We start from the raw sequence: 25769 nt of genomic DNA on the forward strand, positions 1-25769 counted from the left end.
AGTAGTGGCCATCCCCCAACTATCCTCTTTCTGTGGTTCCTGGATTCCTGGCTCCCATTTAAATGTGCCGCCCATGACTGCAGGCATGACCCTCCAAAGCCATGGCACCAGAGGAGCGAAACTTTTGGGCCTTACGCACGCCTTCACGCTTTCCCCAAGAAGGGGTCTTGCTCTGTTTCCCAGGTTGGAGTGCAGTGGTTACAAGTATGAGCCGCTGCCTCCAGCCTTTCTCTCTCTCTCTCTCTTTCTCCTTCTTTCTTTCCCTCTCTCTCTCTTTCTCTGTTTCTTTCTTTCTCGTTTTCTCTCTTTCTTTTTTTTTTGAGTCTTGCTCTGTAACCTAGGCTAGAGTGCAGTGGCTCAATCTCAGCGCACTGCCAATCTCTGCCTCCCGGGTTCAAGCAATTCTCCTGCCTCAGCCTCCCGCGTAGCAAGAATTATAGGTGCCCGCCACTGCGCCCAGCTAATTTTTGTATTTTTAGTAGAGATGGGGTTTCTCCATCTTGGCGAGGTTGGCCTCAAACTCCTGACTTCGTGATCCACCTGCCTCAGCTTCCCAAAGTGCGGGTATTACAGGCGTGAGCCACCACACGCGGCTTTTTCTTTCTTTCATTTAATGTGGAAAGTATGATCTGTATCCAGCCTTTGAAAAGTCAGTATTGTCTGACTGGTATTGTCTGATTATCAGCATATATTGATAACATGATTCCAATAAAGATGCTTGCTTTTTCCTTTGGTTAAAAAGCATCCATCCAGGTGTGGTGGCTCACACCTGTAATCCCAGCACTTTGGGAGGCCAAAGTGGGTGGATCACCTGAGGTCAGGAGTTTGAGACCAGCCTGGCCAACATAGTGAAATCCTGTATCTATTAAAAATACAAAAATCAGCCGTATATAGTGGAGCACGCCTGTAATTCCAGCTAGTCGGGAGGCTGAGGCAGAAGAATCATTTGAACCAGGAGGCAGAGGTTGCAGTGAGCCAAGATCACAGATCACACCACTGCACTCCAGTCTGGGCAACAAAAGAGACTCTGTCTCAAAAAAAAAAAGAGCATCCAAACGCCTGGCACGATGGCTCATGACTGTAATCCCAGTTACTTGGGAGGCCAAGGCAAGAGGATCACTTAAGGACAGGAGGTCAGGACCAGCCTCACAACGTAGTGAGACCCCCATCTCTCTCTCAAAAAAAGAAAAATCCAAGTATCTAGAATAATGCAGCTTGTAGGATAGCACTTTCTTGTTCTGTCTAAGGCCTCTGAATCTTTTAGCTGAAGAACTAGCAGAGAGAAAAGAGGTTACCCAAGGACCCACTGAACTAGAGGTATGTATTATGATTTCTTTGCCCTTGATCATTTTCTGAGGGTGCTGTACTACAGTCCCATGATCTGAAGCGCAAGGCATACCTGAGATAAATAAAGCCTGTGTGTGTTGTCTGGCCTAAATCTGATGTGTGCAGTGATGGATGGAGATGTTATTCACAGCCACACAGGCAGATTTTCTTCAGCACTTTGGTCTCACAATGCTGAGCTATTAGGGCCTCTGGAAGCAGGTCTTAAATATTGCTGAGTAATTGGCAAAACAATCTATTACTCAGAGAATCATTGGAACAAAGCATAGAGGCACTGAACATTTATATCATTTCACCCACCCGGGTGTCTTGAAGGACTAGCCATAAATTAATGTATGTGTCCACAGCATAATGCCACAGCGGGATTTTTTTAAAGATCTGACATTGAATTGTTTGCGGATACAGTTGGTTTGCTAAGAATGTCTCACTGTTGTGTTTTTTGTTTGTTTGTTTTGGTTTTTTTGGGGGGACAGAGTCTCACTCTGTCGCCCAGGCTGCAGTGCAATGGTGTGATCTCGGCTCACTGCAACCTACACCTCTGGGGTTCAAGCGATTCTTGTGCCTCAGCCTCCAGAGTAGCTGGGACTACAGGTAACTGCCACCACACCTGGCTAATTTTTGTGGGTTTGTTTTTATTTTTGTTTTTTTGAGACGGAGTTTCAATCTTGCTGCTTAGGCTGGAGTGCAATGGTGTGATCTCAGCTCACTGCAACCTCTGCCTCCTAGGTTCAAGTGATTATCCTGCCTCAGACTCCCGAGTAGCTGGGATTACAGACATATGCCACCATGCCCGGCTAATTTTGTATTTTTAGTAGAGATGAGGTTTCACCATGTTGGTCAGGCTGGTCTCAAACTCCTGACCTCAGCTCCCCAAAGTGCTGGGATTACTGGCATGAGCCACCACACCCTACCAATTTTTGTATTTTTAGTAGAGATAGTGTTTTACCATGTTGGCCAGGCTGATCCCGAACTCCTGACCACACCTGCCTCAGCCTCCCAAAGTGCAGGATTACAGGTGTGAGCCACAGCACCCGGCTGGCCTTGCTGTTTTTAAATGCTTTTACCGTTCACAGCCTCAGCACGCTGAAACTCATATCCACTGAGGCAACTCACTGACTGTCAATCTGCTTTGACTTCTTGCCATCTTTGACCTCTAGTTGGAGTGCCCCAGCTCTCGGCTTCCGTAGCATCCACTGGTGGGTGGGTGGACAGGTGGGAAGAGGGATGGGTGGATGGAAGCACAAGGGGGTGGACAGGATGGGTGGGGGATGCACAGGATGTGTGGGTGTGTTTCCAAAATGCCAGGGGTTCAGTGTAGGTCCCATTGCTCACCGCACAGAAAGCGGATCTGGGATCCTGGGACAATCAGTATTGCCAGGGAAGAAGGCTTTATTCGGGTGACATCAGCCAAGGTGACAGGCGATAAGTCTTAACTCCATCTCTCCAACAAACTACAATTGGGGGTTTATATCGCGGGGAGCAAATGTAGCTGCATGCCGGAAAACAGGAATTAGAGCGGGGTAAAGGAAAGGAGCTTCAGTTCCTTGATGCTGTCTGGGAGGCTGGAGGGTCAGTTTCCTGAGGAAATAACGCAGATAAGACAAATTTAAGTTTCAAGCTTTAAGACCAGGGGTGTCAATTTTTGTGTTTATCAAAAAATAACCCATCTGTGGGACAATTTGGCCAGTTTCAGGTGGGCAGGAGAGCAGGTGGAAGGGGCGTGGGTGGGTCGGTGAGGAGGAGGAGGCCTTATTCGCCACTCAGCCATCAACTGAGTGGATGGATGGGGCTGGTGGGTAACCCAGAGAGTATCTGGGAGAGGATGGGTGGCTGGGAGTGGATGGGTGGCTGGGAGTGAATGTGAGTCACTGGTGAATCTGGAGTACACAGAGCTTTGAAAAGTCACTGGGGTACCCTGGGCAGTTGGATGGGGGGGTCTGATGAGGGGATTAGGCTGGAAAAGTGGGTGGAGAAAAAAACTGCTGCCAAGGCCTACCCGTGTTCATTCTTGAGCAGATGTATTAATCCTTAGCTTTTGTCTTCGGAATCCATCCAGAAAGGGAGTTGGAATCAGAGGGGAATGGAGGGCCACGTGGTTGCAGTGCCCTCTGGTGGCTATGAAGGGAGTTGACAGTTGGTGTCTACATACTTTACTTAAATATTTTTTCATTGTCTATTCTTCCCCGCCCCCATCCCACCCCAAAATACAGACTCCCCAAAGATAGCGATTTTTATCTGTTTACTCATTGTATGTTCACTGTCTAGAATAGTGCCTGGCACTGTCTAGAATAGTAGATGCTCAGTTAAATACTGAATGAGTGACACAGATTTCAAAGAAACTGCTCCACCACTAATGTGTATACATATATATATATATATATATATATATTTACTTTTTTTTTGAGACGGAGTTTTGCTCTTGAGTGCATGGTACTATCACAGCTCACTGCAGCCTCAACTGCCCAGGCTTAAGCAATCCTCACACCTCAGCCTCCTGAGTAGCTGGGACTACAGGTGTGCACCACTACAGCTGGATAATTTTTTTTTTTTTTGAGACGGAGTTTCACTCTTGTTACCCAGGCTGGAGTGCAATGGTGCGATCTCGGCTCATCACAACCTCCGCCTCCCGGGTTCAGGCAATTCTCCTGCCTCAGCCTCCTGAGTAGCTGGGATTACAGGCACGCACCACCGTGCCCAGCTAATTTTTTGCATTTTTAGTAGAGACGGGGTTTCACCATGTTGACCAGGATGGTCTCGATCTCTTGACCTCGTGATCCACCCGCCTCGGCCTCCCAAAGTGCTGGGATTACAGGCTTGAGTCGCCGCACCCGGCCTCCACCACTTTATTGATGAGTGACCCTAAGCAGCCCTCTTAACTTCATAAAGCCTCAGTTTCCTCTTGGGTAAGTGGAGACGCGAATGCCCAGCCCCACGAGCATTAACTGAGGGCAGGGGACATGCGCAGCCTGGATGAAGGCGCTCAGTCCCTGCCAGCTCCCGTCTCCTGCAGCAGCCAGCACTGAAGGAGCATCAGGTACTCACAACAGCACATCATTTTCATTCCGCAAACTGTTTTGATGGGCACATTTGCCACTGAGTGTGGGACATCCTGGGGAAATGATCCCAACCTGATCCCAAGCTGGCCAGGCCAAGAGGAAGTGTAGCCAGATGAGCAAGGGACTGAGAGGTGATGTATGGGAGTCCTCTCCTGCCATGCATGCCCCATTTCCCCACCCCCTCGGTCATACCCAACTCTTTCAACTGCCTTTGAGCCATCAGACTCCCTCTGCCTTCTGAGGCTTTGAAGACGCTGTGTCACTTTTCTCCAAACCCCTCGCCACAACCCACGCTCAAGTCCTCTTCAACAGCTTCTCCTAGGCTGGGCTCAGTGGCTCATGCCTGTAATCCTGGCACTTTGGGAGGCCGAGGCGGGTGGATCACAAGGTCAGGAGTTCAAGACCAGCCTGGCCAACATGGTGAAACCCCGTCTGTACTAAAAATACAAAAATTAGCCGGGTGTGGTGGCGGATGCCTATAATCCCAGCTACTTGGGAGGCTGAGGCAGGAGAATCACTTGAACCCGGGAGGCGGAGGTTGCAGTGAGCTGAGCTTGCGCCACTGCAGTCCAGCCTAGGCGACAGCTAGACTCTGTCTCGAAATGAAACAGAACAAAACAAAACAACAACAACAACAACAAAAAACCAGCTCCTCCTGGCCTCCCCACAGCCGGTCTGGCCCCCTCAAATGCATCCTTCTGCAGCAGACTGGATTGAAATTGCAAATAGGCTTATCTGATTTTCCAGCTTGATTTCCAGCTTGCTCCTGGGACAGAGTCCAAATCCTCCGACCTAGCTTTTTGTGGTCTGGACCCAGCCCATCTCCTAGCCACCTCCTGATCACAGTTTGAAATCTTACAGCAAACAACCCCAGCCGCTTCCTACCTCTGGGTCTCTGCCCATGCCGTCTCCCCTGCCTAAAAATTCATTTCCCTGCAAGGAGGGCATGTCTTGCCCTCGCCTGCCCAGGATCATTTCCTGTTCTCCCGGTGATGGAGTGCCCTCCCCGGCTCTCAGATCTGCAGGTTCCTGGAGGGCTAACCCAACTCTGGGTTCAGGGGGAGTTTAAGACTCAGCCAGGCAGCTTCCTTTTGTTTTTTTAATGGAGCGCTGTGGCTGCAACGAGCATTTTCCAGTCGGTCACAGCTCACCACCTGCTTTGTCTTATTCCAGCTCCACCCATTTATTTTATCCGAATGGGTCCTGGAGGCACTAGAGTTTGCAGCTCCTGGTACCCACTCCTCGCTTCTGGCTCTATCGGACCCCAACGCCTGCCTGGATCCCACGCATTTTCCCTTCCATTTCCCAGATCACCTCTGGGCCCAACTTTCCTGCCTTGATGTCCAGTGGTGCCCCTGGTCCCATGGGGCTTCAGTTTCCCCAGTTCAGGCATGAGAAGCTGGGGTTCACCTGGGCGTGTCCATGTTTCCCCTGGAGGAAGGACGGATGCAGGCAGGGTGGAGGTGGGATTAGAGGAGATGGGGCAGCCGCAGGTGGCACCTCTGAGCTGTGTCCTGTGGGACTGGCCCCTTTTGTTTAGGGCATCAGCAAAGGCAGCGTCACGATCAGCCCAGCGTCTCTGCCCAGTGAACCTACGTCCACTGTGCGCTCAGAGCCGGGCTATCCATGCTGGTGTTCAGCACAGGTTGCATGCATGAAGGATGAAGGTCTTGGCCTGTCTGGGGTTTTTGCCTTTTTTTTTTTTTGAGATGGAGTCTCACTCTGTCACCCATACTGGAGTCCAGTGGTGCGATCTCAGCTCACTGCAAACTATGCCTACTGGGTTCAAGCGATTCTCCTGCCTCAGTCTCCCCAGTAGCTGGGATTACAGGCACCTGCCACCATGCCTGGCTAATTTTTTTCTATTTTTAGTACAGACAGAGTTTTGCCATGTTGGCCAGGCTGGTCTCGAACTCCTGACCTCAGGTGATCCGCCCACCTCAGCTTCCCAAAGCACTGGGATTACAGGCGTGAGCCACTGAGACCAGCCATCCCAGGTAACTTCTGACATTTGCTGACCCCTCACTTTGTGCTCATTATCACCTCAAAACCCCACGCAGTTGATCCTTTATTAGACCCATTTTGCAGGTTAGGAAACAGGTGAGCAGAGGTGAAGGCCCTGCCAGGTCACAGGAGCAACAGGTGGCAGAGCTGGAGTTGGGCTCAAGCTAGTGCCAAGTGTGCCCTGTTGGCCACTGACCCTAAAAATGTGTGACCCAGAGGGTCCCAAAGAGCCACATTAACCCGTGGCTGGTGTCATCCTCTTCCAGTTTAGGACCAGCGGGTTTTGGGCACTGGAGCCACCTCTTCAGCAAACAGCTTGAGGGAGAAATCGAGGGCGGGGGCCGCCTGGGTCAGCATCCCCATGGAGATGACGTCTATATGCGGCCCGCAGAACTGGGGGAGGTTGTCCAGGGTGATGCCCCCGCTGGCTTCCACGGCCACACTCGGGAACTGGGTCTTCAGTGCGGCAGCCGTGGGGTGCAGCTCCTGCAGGACACAAGCCAAGGGGAGGTGAGAGCCCACCAGAGACCCCCTCCCCAGAGGCAGAGCCCACCTCACCTCTGGCTTGAAGTTGTCCAGCAGGACGAGGTCAGCGCCCGCCTCAGCTGCCTGCACGGCCTCCTGCAGGCTGCCGCATTCCACCTCCACCTTCAGGGCGAAGTCGGCCGCCTGCCGAGCCGCCCGCACTGCCTGCCAGGCAGCCAGGAGGAGGAGAGTAAGGACTGGGCCCAGAACCTGGGACTGGGGCTCAGGGAGCCGGGAGGGTGAGGGTGAGGGTGAGGCTGGGGCCCAGGGCTGGCGCTTCGGCACGGGGAGCCGGGATTGGCATTTGAAAGGCCCTGGATGGACCGTGAGCTTGGGGTTAATAAGGAAACCAGACGTTGGGTTTTTTTGTTTTGTTTTGTTTTCGAGACAGAGTCTCACTCTGTCACCCAGGCTGGAGTGCAGTGGTGCAATCATAGCTCACTGCAGCCTCCGCCTCCTGGGATCAAGTGATCCTCCCACCTTAGCCTCCCGAGTAGCTGGGACTACAGGTACTTGCTCACAAGCATGGCTAATTTTTTCATTTTTTGTAGAGACTGGATCTTGCTATGTGGCCCAGACTGGTCTCAAACCCCTGGCCTCAAATAATCCCCCTACCTGGGCTTCCCAAACTGCTGGATTACAGGCATGAGCCACCGTGCCCAGCTGGGATGTTTTGTTTTATTGTAGTTTAAAATGACCACTTTTGTGGGTCAAAAAGTGGCTAAATATCAGCGATGCATTTGGACCTGAGTTCAGTTTGACTTAGAATATTAAAGTTGGGCCAGGCGCGGTGGCTCACGCCTGTAATCCCAGCACTTTGAGAGGCTGAGACAGGTGAATCACCTGAGATCAGGAGTTCGAGACCAGTCTGGCCAACATGGCGAAACTCCATCTCTACTAAAAAATACAAAAATTAGCCGGGCATGGTGGCAGGTGCCTGTAATCCCAGCTATTTGGGAGACAGAGGCAGGAGAATCGCTTGAATCCAGGGGTCGGAGGTTGCAGTGAGCCGAGATCACATCACTTCACTCCAGCCTGCGCAAAACAGTGAGACTCCGTCTCAAAAAAAAAAAGAAAAGAAAAATTGGCCAGTGTGGTGGAGCATGCCTGTAGATCCAGCTACTCGAGAGACTGCGGCGATTTCTCCAGATAAACAAAGCAAGCCCAGCTCCCCTTTAACTTAGCTTAACTGGATGAGCTCTGCTGAGCCCAGCTTAGATAGAGGAGCCGAGGTGGGACGAGTCTTGCATTGCTGACTCTAGGCCATGGCTGTTCACCAGGTCCTGGCTGGGGGCTCTGGGGAGGGGAGGAGTGTGTTGAGGGCGAGGTTGGACCACGGACAGGCAGGACCAGCACCTTCTCCACGCCACCAGCGGCCACCACATGGTTGTCCTTCACCATCACCAGCCCTCCCAGGTCGTAGCGGTGCGAGGCAGCCCCGCCCACCAGCAGCCCATACTTCTCCACCAGCCGGAAGCCTGGTGTGGTCTTCCTCGTGCCAGCCACGTGCCCAGTCCAGCCGGCTCCCCTGGTGGCCTCTACCGCAGCAGCCGCAGCACTGGCAATGCCACTGCAGCGGGCCAGCATGTTGAGGGCCACTCGTTCCCCCAGCAGCAGGCAGTGGGCAGGGCCCTGGACCTCGGCCACCCTGGCCACTGGCACCAGCTTCGATCCCTCGGGGAGGAACCAGGAGACTTGGCAGTTGAGTTGGGTAAAGATGGCATCAAAGAAAGGCCGCCCTGCCAGTACCCCAGGGGATTTGGCCCACAGCACCGCCTGCGAGGGGCCTGCTCCGCTGACCAAGGCTGCGTAGTTGAGCCCTGGGCAGTCCTCTCGGAGCCAGCTGTCCACCAGGGCTGCCAGGGTGACGGGCGGCAGCAGCAGCGCCAGGCCTGGAGGGGAAAGAGAACAGCTGTTGAGTTTGGCTGCCTCTCCTGCTGTCAGGGGTCATTGTCAAAATATTTAACAACCAGTGAAACTGGGCACTGGCCCATCAGCATCAAGATCTAGGAGCCTCCGGGGAGAGACTAACGTGAGGAAGGTAGGTGTGGGGGGAAAGGGGGTTGTGGGGGCGAGGGTGGGAGAGTGCTGTGGGCTGGACGAGGTCACTGAGCACCTAGTATAATTTAAACCTCTGGCCGGGCACAGTGACTCATGCCTGTAATCCCAGCACTTTGGGAGGCAGCCAGATCACTTGAGGTCAGGAGTTCGAGACCAGCCTGGCCAACATGGTCTCTACTAAAAATTCAAAAATTAACCAGGCGTGGTGGTGGGCACCTGTAATCCCAGCTACTCAGGAGGCTGAGACAAGAGAGTTGCTTGAACCTGGGAGGCGGAGGTTGCAGTGAGCTGAGGTCACACCATTGCATTCCAGCCTGGGTGACAAAGCAAGACTCCATCTAAAAAAATATAAATAAATAAATAATAAATAAAATGAGGATGATGGGGCTGGGCATAGTGGCTCATGTCTGTAATCCCAGCACTTTGGGAGACTGAGGCGGGTGGATCACCTGAGGTTAGGAGTTCAAGACCAGCCCGGCCAATATGGTGAAACCCCGAAAAAATATCAGCCGGGTGTGGTGGTTCATGCCTGTAACCCCAGCCACTCGGGAGGTTGAGGCAGGAGAATCGCTTGAACCCAGGAGGTGGAGGTTGAAGTGAGCCCAGATCGCACCACTGCACTCCAGCCTGGGCGACAAAGCAAAACTTCGTCTCAAAAAAAAAAAAAAAATGAGGATGATGGGGAGGTGGGGAAGGTTAATCGTTACAAAAAAAAAATAGAAAGAATGAATAAGACCTACTATTTGCTAGCACAGCAGGGTGACTATAGTCAATAAAAACTGTACATTTCAAAATAAATAAAATAATGCAATTGGATTGTAACACAAAGGATAAATGCTTGAGGGGATGGACACCCCATTCTCCATGATGTGATTTTTCTTTTTCTTTTTTTTTTTTTGAGATGGAGTCTCACTCTTGTTGCCCAGGCTGGAGTGCAGTGCCGCAATCTCGGCTCACTTCAACCTCCGCCTTCCGGATTCAAGCCATTCTCCTGCCTCAGCCTTCCTAGTGGCTGGGGTTACAGGCACCTGCCACCATGCCCGGCTAATTTTGTATTTTTAGTAGAGACAGGGTTTCACCATGTTGGCCAGGCTGGTCCCGAACTCCTGATCTCAAGTAATCCGCCTGCCTCGGCCTCTCAAAGTGTTGGAATAATAGGAGTGAGCCACCGCGGCCGGCTACAAACATTTGTTTAAAAATAAGGATGGTGGACATGGTGAAGGTCCCTCGCGCCCTGAGCAGAGCCCGTGATGGGCCCTGCCCGGCTGCGGGCAAAGGCAAACCCAGGCGTGGTGCAACAGCGCCATCTGTCGGCAGGGAGAAGACCTGCAGCCTCATGGCACCCGCCATCCGTGGTCTTGGCTTCCCCTTGAGGGGGACACAAAGCCCGCGAGGGTGTTTGATTTAGCGCACACACATGTACACGCACACGCATATGCACACGCACACAGCACACTTCTGCTCCAAGTGGAAGTGAAGGCGAGACATCCTGGCTTGCTCAGCTCTCAGAAACAGGCCCTCTGTTGTCTCCTTCCCCAAGCCAAACTGCTCAGTCTCCACCCACTCACCAGCGCACTTCCCCTCCGAGCCACAGGCCTCGGGGACTGCACCGGGCTGTCCTTTCCCGCATTCTCTCCCACTTCTGCCCCAGATGGCTCCTGTCCCTCCACTAAGAGCCAGCTGTACCGAGGCTGGGCGCTGTCTCCGTTGGTCACATCCAGCTAGGAAAAGGTCTGGGAGCAAATGGGGAGGCAGAGCTTAATCCCCCGCCCCCACTGAATTCAAACTAGGTGCAGTGCAGTGGCGCGATCACTGCAGCCTCAACTGCCCAGACTTAAGCAATCCTCTCGCCTCAGCTTCCCAAGGAGCTGGGACTACAGGCGCACACCACCGTGCCCGGCTAATTTTTGTACATTTTTTGTTGTAGAGTCGGGGGGCGGGGGTCTCACTATATTCCCCAGGCTGGTCTTGAACTCCCAGGCTCAAGCAATTCTTGTACCTTCGCGTCCCAAAGTCCTGGGATTACAGAAGTGAGCCACTGTGCCCAGCCTGGTTTTCTTTTTTTTTGTTTGTTTGAGACAGAGTTTCACTCTTTTGCCTAGTCTGGAGTTCAGTGGTGCACTGGGCTCACTGCAACCTCCATCCCCTGAGGTTCAAGCGATTCTCCTGCCTCAGCCTCCCTAGTAGATGGGATTATAGGTGCTGGCCACTATGCCCGGCTAATTTTGTATTTTTAGTAGAGACAGGGTTTCATCATGTTGGCCAAACTGGTCTTGAACTCCTGACTTCAGGCAATCTGCCCACCTTGGCCTCCCAAGGTGCTGGTATTACAGGTGCCAGCTACCATGCCCAGCCACTTTTCTAAAGAAGTTATACATACAGCCAAGAATCACATGAAAAAAAGCTCAACATCACTGATCAATAAAGAAATGCAAATCAAAACCACAGTGAGATACCATCTCACGCCAGTCAGGATGACTATTATTATTATTTTTTGGAGATGGAGTCTTGCTCTATCGCCCAGACTGGAGTCCAGTGGCACGATCTTGGCTCACTGCAACCTCTGCCTCCTGGGTTCAAGCAATTCTCCTGCTTCAGCCTTCCGGGTAGCTGGGACTACAGGCGCGTGCCACCACACCCAGCTTATTTTTTTGTATTTTTAGTAGAGACAAGGTTTCACCGTGTTAGCCAGGATTGTTTCCATCTCCTGACCTCGTGATCCTCCCACCTCTGCCTCCCAAAGTGCTGGGATTCCAGGTGTGAGCCACCGCGCCCGGCCAGGATGGCTATGAAGAAAAAGTAAAAAACCAAAACAAAACGAAACAGATGCTGGCGAGGTTGCGGAGAAAAAGGAACACTTATACACTATTGGTGGGAGCGTAAATTAGTTAAACCATTGTGAAGGACAGTGTAGCAATTTCTCAAAGACCAAAACCAGAAATACCATTTGACCCAGCAATCCCATTGCAGGGTATATACCCAAAGGACTATAAATCATTCTGTTATAAAGACACATTGCAGCACTATTCACAACAGGAAAGACATGATTCAACCTAAATGCCCATCAATGGTAGACTGGATAAGGAAATTGCGGTACATATACACCATGGAATACTATGCAGCCATATAAAATGAGATCACGTTCTTTGCGAGGACATGGACAGAGCTGAAGGCCGTTATCCTCAGCAAATGAACTCAGAAACAGAAAACCAAATACTGCATGTTCTCACTTATAAGTGGGAGCTAAATGATGAGAACACATGGACACATAGAGGGGAACAACACACACTGGGGCGTTTCAGAGCGGGGAAGGTGGGAGGAGGGAGAGGATCAGGAGAAATAACTAATGGGTACTAGGCTTAAGACCTGGGTGACTAAATAATCTGTCCAACCCCCATGACACACCTGCACATGTACCCCGGACTTAAAAGTTAAATTTAAGGCTGGGCATGGTGGCTCATGCCCGTAATTCCAGCACTTTGGGAGGCGAAGGTGGTTGATCACTTGAGGTCAAGACCAGCCTGTCCAAGATGGCAAAACCCCATCCCTACTAAAAACACAAAAAGTAGCCGGGTGCGGTGGCGAGCACCTGTAATCCCAGCTACTTGGGAGGCTGAGGCAGAAGAATCACTTGAATCCAGGAAGTAGAGGTTGCAGTGAGCTGAGATTGTGCCATTGCAATCCATCCTGGGTGACAAAACAAGATTTGGTCTCAAAAAAGGAAGTTAAATTTAAAAACAAAAAATGAGCTTGAAGTCAGGAGTTCAAGACCAGCCTGCCCAACATGACAAAGCCCCATCCCTACTAATGACACAAAAATTAGCCAGGTGTGGTGTCAGGCACCTGTAATCCCAGCTACTCGGGAGGCTGAAGCACAAGAATCGCTTGAACCCAGGAGGTGGAGGTTGCAGTGAGCCGAGATTGCACCACTGCACTCCAGCCTGGGCAACGGAGTGTCTCTAAATAAATTAATAAAGTTAACTTTTATTGGCTCTCTGAGACAGGTTCTGTCTATAGCCAAACCCCACTCAGGCTCCCTCAGCTCTTTTCCAATGAGGACTTGGACTTCCGTGTTCACCTCTGCATCGTCCAGTTTTAGCAAGAATCCTGCTGAGTCAGCTTAGCCAGTCCCCCATCCTCCGCATCTGATCCCTCCCCATCCCTGATGCAGGTCCTCATCCTCCACCCTCCCTCAGGTGCTGTCTGACCACCTCAGTCTGCCTTCAGCAAGAATCGTGTTAGGTTGGTCTTGTCAGAATCCCCCCAGCCCCCAGTGCTTCCTCGCGGTATGTTCCATCCACCGCCCCCCCCCTCTGCTTGTTGGCTATAACCCCCATGCTGTACTCAAGAGTTCAGCCCAGTTCTAATCTAAGGTCTCTCCTCCCCTACAGCAATGGTCTGGAGTACAATATGTTTTCGCTGTTTTAACTATTGTCTACTTCTGACTCTTTTTTTTTTTTTTTTTTTTGATGGAGTCTTGCTCTGTCGCTAGGCTGGAGTGCAGTGGCGCAGTCTCGGCTCACTGCAACCTCCGCCTCCCAAGTTCAAGTGATTCTCCTGCCTCAGCCTCCCGAGTAGCTGGGATTACAGGCACGCACCACCAGCTAATTTTCATATTTTTAGTAGAGACAGGGTTTCACCATGTTGGTCAGGATGTCTCGATCTCCTGACCTCGTGATCTGTCTGCCTCGTCCTCCCAAAGTGCTGGCATCACAGGTGTGAGCCACTGCACCCAGCCTAGTTCTGGTTTTCTTTGATCACTCTCCTGCTGAAAACTGAACTTTCACGGTTTCAGCTCTGGTTCTCTTGACTGTTTTGTTTCTTTCTTTTTGAGAAAGAGTGCAGTGCAGTGGTGCAATCGTGGCTCACTGCAGCCTTGAACTCCTGGGCTCATGTGATCCTCTCACCTCAGCCTCCCGAGTAGCTGCACCACCACACCAAGGTAATTTTTTTTATTTTTTGTAGAGACAAAGTCTCAAACTCCTGGCGTTTTAAAAGTTTATTTATGGCCGGGCGCGGTGGCTCACGCCTGTAATCCCAGCACTTTGGGAGGCTGAGGCAGGCGAATCATGAGGTCAAGAGGTTGAGACCATCCTGGCCAACATGGTGAAACCCCGTCTCTACTAAAAATACAAAAAAATTAGCTGGGTATGGTGGCGCACGCCTGTGGTCCCAGCTAGTCGGGAGGCTGAGGCAGGAGAATTGCTTGAACTCAGGAGGCAGAGGTTGCAGTGAGCCGAGATCGTGCCATTGCACTCCAGCCTGGCACCTGGTGACAGAGTGAGACTCTGTCTCAAAAAAAAAAAGTTTATTTATTTTTATTTTTCACTTTTTTGAGACAGAGTCTCGCTCTGTTGCCCAGACCGGAGTGCAGTGGCACGCAACGGAAAAGGGATGGAGCCCTGAGCTCTGGCAGTGGCTATAGACTCACTGCTGCCTCCACCTCCTGGATACTCCTGCCTCAGCCTCCCGAGTAGCTGGGATTACAGGAGCATACACCACGCCTGGTTAATTTTTGTGTTTTTAGTACAGATGGGGTTTCACCATATTGGCCAGGCTTGTCTTGAACTCCTGGCCTCAAGCGATCCGCCCACCTCGGCCTCCCAAATTGCTGAGATTACAGGCGTGAGCCAACACACCTGGCCTCCAACTCCTGGCCTTGTCATCCTCCCACCTTGGCCTCCCAGAGTGCTGGGATTAATAGACATGAGTCACCACACCTGGCAACTTCTTTCCATTTCTCATTGATTCTCTGACACTTTCTCATTGAGCGCCTGCACTGTGCCAGGTGCTAATAATTGCTGGGCATGGAGGCGACAGCGTGCACAGCTCTTTCTCTTACCTGTCAGGCCTTATCCTATGCAGGACTGTGCCTCTGCCTGGAAGCCATTTCCCTTATCCTCATCCCCAGTCTCCCCCTTCAGCTCTTATTTCTCTTGCAGGTCTTCCCTTAAACATCACTTCCTGGCCGGGTGCAGTGGCTCACGCCTGTAATCCCAGCATTTGGGAGGCCGAGGCACTTGAGGTCAGTAGTTCAAGACCAGCCTGACCAACATGGTGAAACCCCATCTCTACTAAAAATACAAAATTAGCCGGGTATGGTGGCGCATGCCTGTAATCTCAGCAATTTGGGAGGCCAAGGCAGGTGGATCACGAGGTCAGGAGTTCGAGACCAACCTGACCAACATATGTGGTCAACATGGTGAAACCCTGTCTGTACTAAAAATACAAAAATTAGGCTGGGCGTGGTGGCTTACGCCTATATCCCAGCACTTTGGGAGGCCGAGGCAGGTGGATCACGAGGTGAGGAGATCGAGACCATCCTGGTCAACATGTTGTAACTTTGTCTCTACTAAAAATACAAAAATTAGCTGGGCATGGTGGTGCATGCCTGTAGTCCCAGCTACTCGGGAGGCTGAGGCAGGAGAATTGCTTGAACCCAGGAGGCAGAGGTTGCAGTGAGCCGAGATTGCACCATTGCACTCCAGCCTGGGTAACAAGAGTGAAACTCCGTCTCAAAAAAAAAAAAAAATTAGCCTGGCGTGGTGATGCGCATCTGTAATCCTAGCTACTCAGGAGGCTAAGGCAGGAGAATAGCTTGAACCCGGGAGGTGGAGGTTCCAGTGTGCTGAGATCGCTCCACTGCACTCCAGCCTGGGTGACAGAGTGAGACTCCATCTCAAAAAACAAAAAAGAAATAACTGAAGCATTTCTCAAGTGTGGTGGATGCACGGAAGAAATGACTAAGTGTCCCCGAGGATGGGTGAGTGACATTTGCCAGGCAGAGGTGTGGAGTGGAGGCTGACATTTGGGGCTGAGAAAATTGATATGTGTACAGGCAGACAGTGGTGGGGTGGGGGCAGTGTGGGAGTCACAGGTGACATGCCAGGAGGGGAGGCCACAGGGAGAAAGAACTAAACTATTTAGCTGAAGAATCTGGCCAGATCCCAGGAGCCATCACAGAATTTCATTTTCTCAGCCGGGCACAGTGGCTCACGCCCATAATCCCAGCACTTTGGGAGGCCGAGGCGGATGCATCACATGAGGTCAGGAGCTTGAGACCAACCTGACCAACATGGTGAAACCCCATCTCTACTAAAAAATACAAAATTAGCCCAGTGAGGTGGCGCATGCCTGTAATCCCAGCTACTCAGGAGGCTGAGGCAGGAGAATCGACTGAACCCGGGAAGTGGAGGTTGCAGTGAGCTAAGTTCCTACCACTACACTACAGCCTAGGCAATAAAGGCAAAACTCCATCTCAAAAAAAATCATTTTATTTTATTATTTTTTTATTTTCAAGTAGAGGTGGGGTGGGGAGCAGTCTCACTATATTATAGCCCAGGCTGGTCTTGAACTCCTGGGCTCAAGCAGTCCCTCCCACGTCAGCCTCCCAAAGTGCCAGGATTACAAGTGAAAGCCACCAGGCCTGGCCCATCACAGAAATTTAAAAGAGGGACTGATATGACTATAGTTTTGCTCCAGAAGGGCCACTCTATCAGCCACCAACTGGAGACAAATCAGGAGGTAAAACAAGGCTGAGGTAGATTTGGCCAGACAAAAAGTAAGCTGGGTGTGGTGGTTCACACCTGTAATCCCAGGGCTTTGGGAGGCCGAGGCAGGAGGGCCACTTGAGGACTGGGCAAGGTAGTGGGACCCTGTCTCCACAAATATTTTTTTTTTTTTTTGAGATGGAGTCTCACTCTGTCACCTGGGCTGGAGTGCAACGGCGTGAGCTGGGCTCACCATAACCTCTGCCTCCCGGGTTCAAGAGATTCTCCCGCCTCAGCCTCCTGAGTAGCTGGGATTACAGGCATGCACCATCATGCCTGGCTAATTTTTATATTTCTGTAGAGACAGGGTTTTACTATATTGGCCAGGCTGGTTCTTGAACTCTTGACCTCAAGTGATCTTCCTGCCTTGACCTCCCAAAATCCTGGGATTACACTGCACCTGGCCAACAAATAATTAGCTAATTTAGCTGTAATCAAAAAAACCAAAAGGGATGGAGCCCTGAACTTCAGCAGCAGATCTGGGGTAGATTTGAGAGCTGTTTCCCAAAGGGAATCTCCTAGAATTTGCAGCTAGGGAGATGTGGAAGCCTTGGGCGTCTGTCCTGGGTAGCTGAGAGCTTCCAGGAGTCATTCCGGGAGAAGAGCAGGCAGGGTGGAGGTGGGGACATCAGGAGGGGCGGTGACCGTGCTGAGTGCCATGGCGTGCCAGACGTGGCGTGCCAGCCAAGGGCACCCCAGTTCCCCTCTGTGATCTCATCTGGAACTCACCACAGGTATTCTTCCCATTTCAGAAGAACGGAAGCTGAATCCCAAAGCATTTCCGGAACCATGCCCTGGTGAAACAGCTTAGCATCAGCAGAGCTCGGGCGAAAGAATGGGTTTAGTTTTGCAGAGGTTAAGGCTGAGGCGGCAGCAGGAGATGTGGAGGGTGATGCCCAGAGGGCGGTAGGGGATGTCTCTGGAGGTCAGAAGGGTTGCAGCTGTGAGGAGTGGGGATTGGGGAGCCGCCAGCGCAGGCAGATGGTGATTGTACATACCAGCTGATGCAATCACCCAGAGCAGGGAAGAAGAGGGGAAGGGATTTGGAAACATTAGTCGTTAAAGGGCAGGACAAGTGCAGGGGCTCACGCCTGTAATCCTAGCACTTTGGGAGGCTGAGGCAGGAGGATTGCTTGAGCTCCGGAGTTTGAGACCAACCTGGGCAACAGAGTGAGACCCCTGTCTCTACAAAATATAAAAGATGAAAAAGTTTGGCCAGGCACAGTGGCTCACACCTCTAATCCCAGTATTTTTAAGAGGCTGAGGTGGGTGGATCACCCGAGGTCAGGAGTTCAAGACCAGCCTGGCCAATATGGTAAAACCCTGTCTCTACTAAAAATACAAAAATTAGCCAGGCATGGTGGCGGGCGCCTGTAATCCCAGCTCCTCGGGAGGCTGAGACAGAAGAATTGCTTGAACCTGGGAGCAATTGCAATGAGCCGAGATCCCAGCTGTAATCCCAGCTACTCCGGGGGCTGAGACAGGAGAGTCACTTGAACACAGAGGTTGTAGTGAGCCGAGATCATGCCATTGCACTCCAGCCTGGGCAAGAAGAGCAAAACTCTGTCTCAAAAAAACAAAAGCAAAAGTTAGCTGGGCGTGGGGGTGCATACCTGTAGTCCCAGCTACTCAAGAGGTTGAGGCTTGAGTCCAGGAGCTGGAGGCTGCAGTGAGCCGATATCACACCACTGCACTCCAGCCTGGGTGACAGAGCAGGCCAGTCTCTAAAATAAAGTATTAAGATGAAGAACCCACAAGGGCATGTCCCACAAAAAGAGAAGCAGCGTCAGGAGTGGGTGCCTGGGAAGGAGGAGGGGTTTCAGGAAGTGGGAGGTGAGCAGAAGTAGATAGAAGACTGAGGCCGGGCTCTGCATTTAGCAATGTGAGGCCTGTGCCAGAGCGGTTTCAGTGCCGCATGCGGGGGCAGAAGCCACACTGCCATGCTTGAGGAGTGCAGGGAGGCGGGGACGTGGCAGTGTGGGTGTGAACCACTCCCTTCAAGAGAAGTGGACACAGCGAGGCCTCCGCCTGGGCTGTACACCAGAATCATGAAGAGCTTTTCTTTCTTTTTTTTTTTTTCTTTTGTTGAGACAGAGTCGCACTCTGTCACCCAGGCTGCAGTGCAGTGGTGTGATTTCAGCTCACTGCAACCACTGCCTCCCGAGTTCAAGGGATTCTCTTGCCTCAGCCTCCCGAGTAGCTGAGACTACAGGTGCACGCCACCACACCCAGCTAATTTTTTTATTTTTAGTAAAGACAGGGTTTCACCATGTTGGCCAGGCTGGTCTTGAACTCCTGACCTCAGGTAATCCGCCTGCCTCAGCCTCCCAAAGTGCTGGGAAGACAAGCTTGAGCCACCAGGCCTGGCCAAGGAGCTTTTCAAACTCTCAGATGCTCAGGCTCATTCCAGATCGGTGAACCAGAATCTCTGGGGGTAGTTTCCAGGGATCCAGGTCGGGGAAGAGCCATTCCCCAACCTGCTCTGTGACTCAGATGCACATGAGGATGAAAAACCACAGCTCAGCCAGGGGTGGTTGCTCCCACCTGTAATCCCAACACTTTGGGAGGCCAAGGCAGGAGGACCACTTGAGGCCAGGAGTTTGAGACCAGCCTGGGCAGCATAGTGAGACCCCATCTCTGCAAAAACGATTTAAAAATTAGCTGGGCATGGTGACACATGCTTGTAGTCCTAGCTACAGAAGGCTGAGGTGGAAGGATCTTTTGAGCCCAGGAGTTGGAGGCTGCAGTGAGCTATGATGGAGCTACTGCACGCTGACCTAGGCAACAGGTGAGACCCTGCCTCAGGGGAAAAAAAAAAAGAACCAATAACCAATGCTCTGATAAGGCCACATATTGGCCAGGTGCAGTGGTCACGCCTGTAATCCCAGCACTTTGGGAGGCCGAGGTGGGCAGCTCACCTGAGGTCAGGATTTTGAGACCAGCCTGGCCAACATGGTGAAACTCCATCTCTACTAAAAAAATACAAAAATTAGTGTGGTGGTGCACGCCTGTAATCCCAGCTACTCAGGAGGCTGAGGTGAGAGAATCGCTTGAACCTGGAAGGTGGAGGTCACAGTGAGCAGAGATCATCATACCACTGTACATTAGCCTGGGCAATAGAGTGAGACTCCGTCTCAAAAAAGAAAATCCGCCAGGCGTGGTGGCTCATACCTGTAATCCTAGCACTCTGGGGCATTTGAGACCAGCCTGGCCAATATAGCAAGACCCCCATATCTAAATTAAGTATTTTTTAATCGAAAAAGTAAAGTTAAAGAAAGTTTCAAAGACTCTTAAAACATATACTAATCAATCACAAAGTGTAGATTTTACTTGGATCCTAATTCAAACAAACCAAAGCAAATTAGACTATTTATGAAACTATTAGAATCTGGACATTGACTGGATGTTTGATAACACCAAGGAAAGTTTTATTTATTTATTTATTTATTTTGAGACGGAGTTTCGCTCTTGTTACCCAGGCTGGAGTGCAATGGCGCGATCTTGGCTCACCGCAACCTCCGCCTCCTGGGTTCAGGCAATTCTCCTGCCTCAGCCTCCTGAGTAGCTGGGATTACAGGCACGCACCACCATGCCCAGCTAATTTTTGTATTTTTAGTAGAGACGGGGTTTCACCATGTTGACCAGGATGGTCTCGATCTCTTGACCTCGTGATCCACCCGCCTCGGCCTCCCAAAGTGCTGGGATTACAGGCATGAGGAAAATACATATTTCTTATTATAAATCATACCACCAGTGGGTAGGGCAGTGGTTCTGAACCTCTGCCGCACAATGAAATCGTATGGCAAGCTCCAGGCCCTCCCCCTAGAGATTCTGATATAATTGGTTTGAAATATGGCAAAATAATTCTAACTTTAGAAGAGCTGAGAGCTCCTGAGCCACAGGAAGACATAATAGGCTACAATGTATTGGTGTCTACCGCGTGCCTGGCGCTTCTCATACCTCGTCCCAAACCTCACCTGCAGGGCCTCAAGGTGGATGTTGTTTGTATTTATAGGTGGAAAACTGAGGCCAGGCGTGGTGGCTCACGCCTGTAATCCCAACACTTTCGGAGGCCGAGGAGGGAGGATCACTTGAGGTCAGGAGTGTGAGACCAGCCTGGCCAACATGGTGAAACCCTGTCTCTACTAAAATACAAAAAAAATAAAAAAGAATTGGCCAGGCTTGGTGGTGGGTGCCTGTAATCTCAGCTACTAGGGAGGCTGAGGTAGGAGAATTGCTTGAACCTGGGAGGTGGAGTTTGCAGTGAACCAAGATTGCCACATTGCACTCCCGCGTGGGTGACAGAGCGAGACTCCAACACAAAAAATAAAATAAAATATAAAAAATATAGGTGGAGAACTGAGTCTTGGAAGTATAAAGAGGAATTATCTAAAGAGCAGAGTTAGAAAATGACACAGCTAGACAATGATAAGCATGGGTCCAGGTCTTCCCTTTCCATAGCTGGGTACTTTAGAACTTCATAGCTGCTAGCCGAGCATGGTGGCACACGCCTGTAATCCCAGCACTTTGGGAGGGCAAACTGGGAGGATCACTTGAGGTCAAGAGTTCGAGACCAGCTTGGCCAACATAGTGAAATCCCGTCTCTACAAAAAAACACAAAAATTAGCCATGCATGGTGGCACACACAACCTGGGTGACAGAGTGAGACTCCATCTCAAAATAAACCCAACATCATAGCTGCGGAGGCCAGGCACGGGGGCACATACCTGCAGTCTTCACACTTTGGGAGGCTGAGGTAGGAGGATCACCTAAGCCCAGGAGTTGGAAACCAGCCTGACAAACATGACAAAATCCTCATCTCAAAAAAAAAAAAAAAAACTAGCCGGGGACGGTGGCACGCACCTCCAGCTACTCAGGAGGCTGAGGTGGGAGGATCACTGGAGCCCAGAAGGTTGAGGCTGCAGCAAACCCATGACTGTGCCACTGCACTCCAGCCTGGGCAACAGAGGGAGATGCAGTCTAAAAAATAATAGTAAAATAAGTAAAATTAACATTTAAAAGGTTAGCCAGGAGTGATGGCATGCATTTGTAGTCCCAGCTACTCTCAGGAGACTGAGGCAAAAGGATCACTTGAGTCTAGGAGGTTGAGGCTACAGTGAGTCCTGATCGCACCAACTCAGAGCCAGACTCTGTCTCAAAAAAAAAAAAAAAAAAAGAACATCAAAGCTTCCACATGCAGGGCTACCCTCTTGACCCCTTCTTGGAGCTCAGTCATTCTGGCGTCTAATAGAGAGAGGGACGGTCATACATTCCATGTTCTTGTGAAAAATAAATAGCCGGGCGCGGTGGCTCACGCCTGTGATCCCAGCACTTTGGGAGGCCGAAGGGGGTGGATCATGAGGTCAAGAGATTGAGACCATCCTGGTCAACACGGTGAAACCCCGTCTCTACTAAAAATACAAAAAATTAGCTGGGCATGGTGGTGCGTGCCTGTAGTCCCAGCTACTCAGGAGGCTGAGGCAGGAGAATTGCCTGAACCCAGGAGGCGGAGGCTGCGGTGAGCCGAGATCGCACCATTGCACTCCAGCCTGGGTAACGAGCGAAACTCCATCTCAAAAAAAAAAAGAAGAAAAATAAATAAATACATCTGGGTGTTCCTTTTTTTAGCCTCTGACTCTCTCATGCATTTCCAACAAAAGGGATTCCTGTGGGTAGCTTTGAAAATATGGGGCTCTGCTAATTAGCAGCTGTTACTGAATGGCACTTCATAGAGGGGAAGCTGGTTTTGCGGCTGGCAAAGGGAGAGTTGACCCATCAGAGAAATGCCAGGCAGGCTGCCACATGCTCGGAAGAGGCAGCTGCACCTGCTGTATCCCACAGCCTCCTAGCCTCGTGGCTGGACATGTAAAAGGTCTCCCAAGATGCCTGGATTTCAGAGATTACAGTTTTATCCTGTGGAATAGAACCTTGATCCCTCAAGGTGATCCCTTCTTAATTGGTTTCCAGAGTTAATAAAACACTAATAAAATTGGCATCTTTAAGGCTGGGCACAGTGGCTCACGCCCGTAATGCCACCATTTTGGGAGGACAAGGTGAGTGGATCACTTGAGGTCAGGAGTTTGAGACCAGCCTGGCCAACATGGTGAAACCCAGTCTCTACTAAAAATACAAAAATTAGCCAGGTGTTATGGCAGACACTTGTAATCACAGCTACTTGGGAGACTGAGGCAGGAGAATTGCTTGAACCCAGGAGGCAGAGGTTGCAGTGAGCTGAGCCTAAGTAACAGATCGAGACTCCATCTCAAAGAAAAAGAAAAAGAAAATGGCATCTCTGCTCGGAGGGGATCAGGGCATCTTGGGATATTATTTGTACATCGTTTCTCTTTTCAAATCATGTAAAGATTGCTGACAACTCTGGCAGAATAGATGAAGATTTTCCCCCATCTGGTACTGCTGCTCTTCTATTCCAGATTGTTTACTGATGTGTTGTTACTGTTTACTGCTTTTTGTTTTTGTTTTGTTTTTAGAGACAAGGTCTCGCTCTGTCGCCCAGACTGCGAACGTAGTGGTGCAATCACGGCTCACTGCAACTTCAACCTCTTGAATTCAAACAATCCTCTTGCATCAGCCTCGGAGAAGCTGGGACCACAGGCACACGCCACCACGCTCAGCTTTTTATCATGTTTCTATGTTACACCTAACCTACGGGCTGGATGACTTCCGACAAGGTGGTAACCTCCCCGAGTATCAGTTTCACATGAAAATTCCAGGGCTGCTGGGAGAGGACCAAATGAGGCAATTCACATAAAGCGCCTGAGCCAATGCCTGGCCAGGAGCCTCAACCCAGGGGTCTGATTCTGGCAGCTCTGTTCTTCCATCTGTTCATTTGTTGACTCATTTGGCAAACACCAAGGGGAGACAGAGGCTGGTCAGCACCGCAGGTCCCGGATAAATGTCCTTTTCCCCTCCGTTCACTCCCTGGAGAAGAGAAGTGACCTCCAAATAGGGCCAAATGTGACCACCCTGCACACCCATGGTAGAAGGAGCCACAGAATCTGAGTGTGGATAGGAGAAGCCAGAAAGCTTGGCTCTGAGAATTGGCTGGAATTGACAGGAAAGGAAGCCTCACCAGGCAGAAAGAATAGAGAGAGCACAGGCCAGGCAGTGGAGACACAGGGCACATGCAGGTGGCAGTGCCCAGTCTTGGGCATGGGGAAAGAAGGTGGCAGTCAGGACTGAAATCCAGGTCGGTGTGGTTTCAAAACAGAAAGACACAATGGAGACTGGAAGGTGCCTGTGTGCCATCCTGCATGGGGCCCCCCGAGAGCTGGTCCCACAGCAAAGCCAGAGGGGCCGGGTGTGTGGGGCCAGTAGGCACCCCAAAGGTGGAGGAGGGTCCAGGCACCCATGCCTCCCATCCTCTGTCCTCCCAACAACCTTGTGAACAGGGAACTCTTTTTTTTTCTTTTTTTTTTTGAGACAGAGTCTAGTTCTGTCGCCCAGGCCAGAGTGCAGTGGCCCGATCTCGGTTCACTGCAACCTCTGCCACTGGGGTTCAAGCAATTCTCCAGGCTCAGCCTCCAGAGTAGCTGGGATTACAGGCATGCACCACCACACTCAGCTAATTTTTGTATGTTTAGTGGAGACGGGGTTTCACCATGTTGGCTAGGCTGGTCTCGAACTCCTGACCTCAGGTGATCCACCCGCCTTGGCCTCCCAAAGTGCTGGAATTACAGGCGTGAGCCACTGTGCCCGGCCAGAACAGGGAACTATTATTGTCATTTTACAGATGGAAGAAAACGAGGCTCTGAGAAGCCGAAACCCACCCACGGTCACACAGCCAGCTCCCTGGTGGAGCCTTCTGACCGCAGAGCAGTCCCTGGGTCTGTTCCAGGCAGCACCTAAGCAGGGAATCGTGGGACTCAAGCCCCCTCCCCCACCAGCTGCAGATGAGACAGGACTTTGTCTCCGCTTCCCCCGAGCTACCAGCGAGAGCCGAAGTCCAAGCTGCTCCCCCGCCCAGCCTCCCACTACCGGCCCCCTCAGCCCCTAGGAGAAGCCACCTCCTCCAGGCCACCCTGCCCCTTTCTAGGGCTCAAGCCCCTTCCTTCCCCAGAGCTCCTTGGGGACCCAACACAGAAGGAGAAAGAAGAGTGAGAAGGGGCCTCTGGGGGTTGGGCCAGGCTGCAGGGATGAAGACGGGACCAGAGGAGACATGGAGAGATGGCTCCAGAGGAGGCCGGAGGGGCTGAGATGAGTCAGGATGGGGGTATGGGCATGCAGTGGGGGGATGGGTGCGGGGACACGGCAGAGAGTGTCCCTTTACCTTCAGCGTCCATGGTGACTTGCAGCTGGCTGGGCTGGTGTGTTGGCTGCTTGGACTCAGGGTTCCCAGAGGCCCCAGGCCGGGGGGTGGGGCTGTGGCGGGAGGAAGCAGCCAGCCAGTCCTTCCCAGGCTCTCTGGGCCTCCCTCCTGTCCTCTGCCAGGCCTGCACATTCCTCAGAGGAGGGGCTCCGATGGGGAACTCAGAAGCCCTGCCCCAGCCAGTGGAGGAGCCGGAGGCCCTGTTCTCCCCCCACACCCAGTCCTCCTGGCCCTAACCCAGGGTGCAAGGCTGTGAATGTAAACGCGTGCTCCCTGGTGAGTGCAGGCAGGCATTTTGGATGGTGTGCTGGGAAGATCATGGGCCTTCGACCTGGGTTCAAATCTTAACTCCATCCTTTTTGATCTCAAGAAATTTTTTACCTTTTTCTGTGCCTCAGTTTCCTTAGCTTTAAAATGGCATAACAGGGCCTGGTGCGGTGGCCCATGCCTGTAATCCCAGCACTTTGGGAGGCCTAGGTGGGTGGATCACCTGATGTCAGGAGTTTGAGACAAGCCTGGCCAACATGGTGAAACTCTGCCTCTACTAAAAATATAAAAATTAGCCAGGCGTGGTGGCGAGCACCTGTAATCCCAGCTGCTTGGGAGGCTGAGGCATGAGACTCACTTGAACCCGGGAGGTGGAGGTTGCAGTGAGCCCAGATCATGCCACTGCACTCCAGTCTGGGTGACAGAGTGAGATTCTGTCTCTAAATAAATAAATAAAATAGCATAACAGGCTGGGTGCAGTGACTCATGCCTGTAATCCCCGTGCTTTGGGAGGCCAAGGCAGGAGGATTGCTTGAGGCCAGGAGTTTGAGAAGTTTGAGACCAACCTGGGCATCATAGAGACATAGAGAGATCCCATCTCTCCCAAAAAAAAGAAAAAAGGAAAAGAAATTCACT

The 25769-nt window shown here is 51.4% G+C and overlaps 1 protein-coding gene across 2 annotated transcripts; it reads right to left on the reverse strand.

Annotated features, from left to right (window-relative positions):
• Positions 1-6455: 6455 nt before the first annotated feature.
• QPRT (quinolinate phosphoribosyltransferase) lies at positions 6456-25238 on the reverse strand. 2 transcript variants are annotated; one of them, XM_012464511.3, is made up of 4 exons: positions 24828-24903; positions 8286-8821; positions 6963-7094; positions 6456-6890 (listed from the first exon to the last, which is right to left on the reverse strand). In XM_012464511.3, exons 1-4 carry the CDS (start codon positions 24838-24840, stop codon positions 6672-6674), a joined length of 900 nt encoding a protein of 299 aa, XP_012319934.2. In that variant the 5' UTR covers positions 24841-24903; the 3' UTR covers positions 6456-6671. The 2 variants fall into 2 exon arrangements, with proteins under 2 accessions (XP_012319934.2, XP_021528033.1); XM_021672358.2 differs by lacking the exon at positions 8286-8821 and having other exon boundaries at positions 24828-25238.
• Between the last annotated feature and the right edge of the window lie 531 nt (positions 25239-25769).

Source organism: Aotus nancymaae, unplaced genomic scaffold (genome assembly GCF_030222135.1).
Source record: "Aotus nancymaae isolate 86718 unplaced genomic scaffold, 86718_ANA_hifiasm-v0.15.2.pri h1tg000049l, whole genome shotgun sequence".
Lineage (NCBI taxonomy): Eukaryota > Metazoa > Chordata > Mammalia > Primates > Aotidae > Aotus > Aotus nancymaae.